The sequence below is a fragment of the Cibotium barometz genome, chromosome 3, assembly GCF_041138505.1.
Source record: "Cibotium barometz isolate CiBa-2024 chromosome 3, ASM4113850v1, whole genome shotgun sequence".
Lineage (NCBI taxonomy): Eukaryota > Viridiplantae > Streptophyta > Polypodiopsida > Cyatheales > Cibotiaceae > Cibotium > Cibotium barometz.
In genome coordinates this window covers 49176810-49183564 of record NC_141048.1, presented here as the reverse complement: position 1 = coordinate 49183564, position 6755 = coordinate 49176810, and the positions used below count along the sequence as shown (strand labels likewise).

Below are 6755 nucleotides of genomic sequence, written 5' to 3'. Positions count from 1 at the left end.
GAAATTATCTTTAAATATGAGCCAAGTGCACTCCAACCACAAGTGAGGAAAGAAAAAAGAAAGGAGAAGATGTCTCCATGAAAAGGAGGACTTTATACTAACCAATGGTACTCAAGAAGTGATCCCTTGAATCAATCAAGGAAGTGAGGATGTGGAAGAATGCTTCTAAGTTAGGCCAAAACACAGAGGTAGACTTATGGCATTTACCTTGTAGAAATTTCCTAAGAGGGATATATGATACATGGTAGAGGGGCTACTAAAAGTATAGGTGCTTATAGTAATGCAAGGCATAGTAAAGTTTATAAAGTAAAGGCATATTCATGGAATCTTCTGGCATGTGTGTTCGTTTTGGGTTCATTGAAAAATAACACATAATAGAAGTTTCAACATTGTTTTTCTTCTCTTTGCATGTGAGTGAGAATCCTTTATGCTTTTTGTTTAAGGAAAAAGCAATGGCGCTTAATGCCTTAGGGGCCGGCCAATGGGTCATCAGGAATTCTCCTCTTTCCCTCTTCCCATGATCTCCTGATTTTTCTCTAGTCGGTCCCAAACCGGACCCCCTGCCCCATTTGGGTCAAGCTTCCTAACATGACTCTACACATGTATCCCCTAATTAAGCTACTTCTTGAACTAGTTTTGGTAGACTCCTGGGGGTTAGGGCTAATGTAGATCTCAACCCTAGATGGCACTCTCAAGCCCTGATAGAAATAGACCTGAGCAAGGAGCTCCCTAAATCTATTATCATTGACACTGGCTTAAATGTCATCTTAGACCAACCTCTCATCTTCAAAAATGTTCCCAATCCATGCTTCCACTGTGGGTCGAAAGACCTCTTCATTAGGAACTGTCTGATCAAATTTCTAATATCGCCGCAAGCTCCTATCGACCAGGCGGCTTCCAAAGAGGACAGTCAAGGTTTCCAACAGGTGGGAAAAGGAGAGAAAAAATACAGGGTTGTCTGCCAACCCTCTAGAAATTAGCCAAGAAGAACTAACCCTAATAGGTTCTCATCTCTCCTGGTTGATATTTCTGACCCTACTCAAACCAACATAGAATCCTCTAGTGATGAGGAGGACGAGGAAGTCCTGAACACCCAGAGCCAAGAAAGTGATTTGGAAAAGGAGATCGAAATATTGGACTTCTAGGATGCATCCAAAATTAATCTTGATCGTGGCCCCTCTCAAGCTGAGGAAGAATCCCTCCCAGCAGTGGGTTATAAAAAATCGACTTCTCTGGTAGTAGTGGTAAAGCAAACCATTAGAAATGTTGGGCAAATCTAACCTGTTATGGCTGAGCATGCACAAAGCTCTTTGGACAAATGCACGTGCTCACATTATTGGGTTTGGAAATGGACTATGCCCAAGATGTAAAAAAGAGCCAGAAACTATTGCTCACATGTTTATAGGATGCACACGCACGATGTTTATAGGATGCACACGCACGATGCAGATGCAATAAAATTTTTGAATCAATGTATCTCCCCGGTCCAACATTGGGAGGCGACTTGGGTGGGTAGAAATTCTTCTAGGTTAACAAATCAAATGTTTTGCAGAACTTTGGAACATTATTCGTGCTGAATACCTATGGGTTGTTTGGATAAGCAGGAATAACTGCATGTTTAATCATGTATATACCAATGTGATGCTTGGTCTGAGAGATGCTTTTCATTTGCAGATGAAAGTCTTACATAAAACCAGTATGAAAGCTTGTGAAACATAGTGTATGAAGAATGCGATGGAGGAAATGCTACAAATGGACAGAGCCAAGGAAGATTTTCAAGCAAAAATCAATCAAATTCTTAAAGAGCGCCTTGAAGAAGACGACCAAGTGGCTGCGAAGGAAGTGGAATTGCTGATCAAAGACTCTGAATTACAAAAATATATCCTCAACCTCACCACGGAAGTGATTAATGTGTTAGCATGAAGGGATAAACTTATTAACAATAAGTTATGCTTCGAAGTGATGTAATTTTGTTTGACCTTTTCCCTTTTTAATATAGTTAAAGCTTCTTCTTTTTTTTAAATTTGGAAGTGTGGGACTTAGGCCTAAGGTGCAAAAATAAGGTGCTTACATATTTAGTGGAAAAGGAAAAGGGCCCCTCCTGGCGACCCTAAGTTAATTTTCCTTGACTTGTGCAAATCAGTACAACTTCGTTCTTTTGACATTATAGCCACCTACTCACCTTTCCAATCACAATAATAATTTACCATTTTCCTTTCACACACTCTTTCCTTGGCTTGTGCAACTTTCTCAAAAATTCTTTGCACAAGTCATGTAGTGTCACTAACTGAGACCAACTCCCACCCGTCGTTCGTTTCACGTTATATCAACACCCACCCGAGATTTACCAACCACTAATCTTGTCGTGTGTCCTAATCGGATAAGTCCGAAATTCCCTTTCCTGATCGTTCTCATGGTGCGTGGATTTGTTTGAAGCATTCTCACGTGACCCACTTCAGCAGCGCCTAGCTAATCTCAGAGGAGATACCATGGCGGAAGCACAGGCCTCTGTAAACGGGATCCACCTTGACGAGGAAACGAAGAAGGCGCCCACTAACGGGAGAGTGGTGATGGAGCACTGGCCGGGCTCGCTGACTCTGTACAGCGATGGCAGCTTCGAGCGTCTCACAGATCTGGACCGCCCAGCCTCCCCGGACTTCGAAGATGGTGTGGCTTCAAGAGATGTGGTCATGGACGGCATCTGGGCACGTATCTTCCTGCCCAAGTCTGTATTGGCAGCGCAGCAAAGCCATGGCGAAAGCGGAAAGGTGCCTGTGGTTCTGCATTTCCATGGCGGGGGTTTCTGCGTGGGAAGCCCCGCCTCGCCGCACGTGCACGGCCTCTGCACCCGGATGGCCATCAAATCGTCGTGCGTGTGGGTCTCTGTGAACTATCGCCTGGCTCCGGAGCACCCTCTGCCTGCAGCTTACGAGGACGCTCACATGGCGCTCCTCTGGCTGCGTTCTCAGGCCCATGGTAACGACGATAAGGATCCATGGCTGGCTCAATACGCAGATTTCTCCAATTGCTTTATTGCTGGAGAGAGCGCAGGAGGCACCATAGTGCACTTCTTAGCTGCTGAAGCAGCAGGAAGGGACTGGAGCCCTCTGCGCATCTCAGGCTTGCTTATAATCCACCCAGCTTTCCCACAAGAGAAGCCAGAAGCAGACTGTGATCTGAGCCAAGCAAGAGTGCATTTCTACCACACGTCGGCGCTGCCGCCGGGTGCGCCATTTGGGCACCCGCTCATGAACCCCCTCCACGCGGACTCCCCCATCAAGCTCTCCGACATCACGTTGCCTCCTGTGCTTGTAGCTGTTGCTGAAAAAGATCCGCTCCGGCCAGGAGATCTCGCCTACTACCATGCCTTGCAGGATTGTGGCAAAAATGCGCAGCTCTTTGAATCTCAGGGTGTGGGGCATTGCTTCCACATGAATCCTGAGGATTCCCCTTCTGCAGCAGAGACCCTGGAGAACGCCATGGTCGAGTTCATAAGGAGCCGTAAGCTAGCGGCCAGTAAAGCGATGGCGTGGTAGACTCCAACGTTCACACACTCCAACTCAGGTGTTCACATTCCAATATTGTAACAAGTCTTGCTGAGATGTCAGAACCTGATTGGAAGAAATGCCATGACACACACTAGTGCCTCTTGGCTATTGTGTAAGAGCTGTGTTTTCATGGTGTAGGAATATTTTTTTGCAAAACTCTTACAAAATTCTTATACAATGGCTCTTTCTACCCTCTTCTCGTGTTGCTTCTACCATAGCTAGCTAGCTCCATGCCTTTTTGCTTCAATTGGGCTGGTGGAAAGTCCTCTACAATCCTTCGTGTGGTAACGTTCAGTTTCTTTGATTGTTAAAGAATATCAATCCAGCTTATCTTGTTTTTGTAGTTATAGTTAATGACTTTGTGGCATTGATGTGTAATGAGGTGCTTGGTATTACCTTGAGCATGTTATTCTCAAAACCTTGGTAATCTTTGTGCTTATACGAGTCCTTAACTAGGGAGTTCCTAAACTTGAAGTCTACTACTGGATACCAGTTAAGTAGAGATATAGAAAAGCACAAAACTAAAAGTAGATTGATGAGAATGAGTGAAGTACAACCAAAGTGATATAATAAGGTTTGTTACATACTTATTCATAAGAGTGTACACGCTAGATGGAAAAAACTTCCTAAAGAGGAAAAAAGTGTCTCGACTTATTAGTAGCATACATCCACATACTTATGAGTGAAGTACAACCAAAGTGATGAGAATGAGTGAAGTACAATCAAAGTGATATAATAAGGTTTGTTACATACTTATTCATAAGAGTGTATTCGTTAGATGGAAAAAACTTTCTAAAGAGGAAAAAAGTGTCTCGACTTATTAGTAGCATACATCCACATACTAACAAAACCCTCTTGTAGTGATGATATGAACATGTATAGGGATCATATGGGTGATCAATCCCCAAATAAAAATAAGCCCAAAGCTTTGCAAAAAGCTTCAAACTTCTCTCACTAGAGAGCCTTCATGAACATATTTGTCACATTGTCATGTGTAGAGACATTAGCCAAGTTAATCTCTCATACTTGACATAATTATAATGCATCTAAATGTGCTTCTTCTTGCGAGCATGAAACACTGGGATTCTCGCAACGGCCAATGCACTTTGGCTATTAGTGAAGATGGAGTTAGGGGACTACTATCTCCAATACCAAGAGCTATCAAATGCGCGCCAAAAAAATACACCATGTAGATAGCTTTGTCAAGCTCCTCCATTCATCGCCACTGAGCTTCTCCATCAGTTGCAACGCGCGCGATCCATTGTTTCGAGACCCGGCATGACTGAGTTTCTCATCACCACTTTCGCCACGCTGCCACTTGGTGGTGCACGACCACCTTAGCTTATGCATGTATCATTGTAATATGTTTATTTTAGGCTTTTCCAAGTGAGGTGTCTATTAGCTAGATTGTATGATCCTCTTAGATCTTCTCTCTCTTTTTCAACGATGGAGATATGATTCTCTCCCTTTGTAAGATGATAGTGGTGACCTAAAGGATAGAGGTGTTAGAAGTTGGTGGTGTGGGAGTGGCAAGGAATTATGCTATTATAAGAAAACTATGAGAGCAGTTGTGTAGTTGAGTAATGCAATTATAGTCCGGTTATGTATGTGTCTATGTTATGTCTTGCTCTCTTGTGTGTGAGTGAAGGAAGAAGGTAAGTGGTGTGAGTGTGTGGGTTAATCGAGCATAGAAGATTCTTGTGTAGTAAGGTTAGGAGAGAGGCTAGAGTAGAAGGTTTAGCGATTCCAAGACTTGTGTGCATTATGGATCATCCTTGATGGGTATACTTTCTCGAGAACCTTTAACCTTACAAGTACTGCAAAAGCACTTCTCCATTCCTATATCCTCTACTCTACTTTATCTCGACACCAGCAAATATCTCACCCTAGCATGACATATTCAAGCAAAGCCTTATCCTACCAAGATGTCACGAACTTTCTTCATTTACCCATGCCAATCATTCCATGGAATCCTAGCCTGACGTATTCATCAAAAAGCCAAGCCTTATCCTGCCAAGATGTCACGGACTTTCTCCATATACTCATGCCAATCATTCCATGGAGTCCTAGCACTCATTTCACCAATCACCGAGTGTGCAGACTACTTCTACCACAACTACCTCATGTTAAAGGATCCACACCACTGTCATAACCAATGGAGGACAGCATGAAGCACCTCTCCATTTCCTATCACTTCCCATGTCACCTCAACAAGTTGCCTACCATCAGGGCAGCCCAAATATTCCTATCACTTTGCCCTATGTCTTCCTATAGATCGATCCCGAACTAATCTTGGCTAGTGGACCATCCAAACCATCAACTAACCAACTCCATGGTGTATCCTAGACCATCCACACCATCAACTTCGCATCAACACAACAGCTTCACCACCAACTTAGGTGCACTAACTTGGGTGACACAAGGACATGGTCACACCATTTAGGAAGAGGATTTAGGAAGAGGATACTCTATTGGTTAATATGGTTTTACCTACCCGACCTACCATAAGGTGCGTTGCCATCTTACCCACACGAATAGGTACTTAACTTTATAAGATGACCTTGAAACATATAAATTGGGCTTACCATGCATTTAATGTCAAATAAGGAAAGTCTATGGACTTAGTGTATATAGTTGCTTTTAAGACTAGTAATACATGTTGGACCATTTTTTAGTTTGGCCAACCTAGTGTGAAAACTAGTTTATATAAGTCATTTTTGACAAAAAGCAATACACTTTCATTCCCTTGCAATAGTTTACTTGTGAGCTCTCCTTCTTCCCTCTTCTTACTTGCTTATATGCTTTTGAATCTTGCTTACTTAATGAATGCATGCTAGATAGATTTAATTGTAGGTCTTCTTCTTGCATTAGCTTTCTCATTAGCTTTCTCTTCTTCCCTCACCTTTTGTGAAAGACAGAACCATCACAAGATGGATCTCTTCTTGCCTATTGAGAGCTCTCCCTTCATCCCTTTAACAAGGATCATTCTGGTGTGACAACGGAGTGAGGACACAATGAGGATGGGCTAGTGCACCCCACATTTACGGCTCGAAAGAGAAATAGTAACATACAATTTCCTAGTAACCTAGTGGGTCATGCATTATCATTTTGTGAGGGAGAAGGTTCTAGCAAGTGATGTGAAATTGGTATATGTCAGCATAGAGGATTAAGTAGCTGACATCTTCACAAAGGCATTGTTGGGCATTG

The 6755-nt window shown here is 43.0% G+C and overlaps 1 protein-coding gene across 1 annotated transcript; it reads left to right on the top strand.

Annotated features, from left to right (window-relative positions):
• Positions 1–2323: 2323 nt before the first annotated feature.
• Positions 2324–3723, top strand: LOC147640191 (putative carboxylesterase 13). The gene has a single exon (XM_086778219.1). It carries the CDS (start codon positions 2490–2492, stop codon positions 3534–3536), a length of 1047 nt encoding a protein of 348 aa, XP_086634345.1. The 5' UTR covers positions 2324–2489; the 3' UTR covers positions 3537–3723.
• The last annotated feature ends 3032 nt before the right edge of the window (positions 3724–6755 follow it).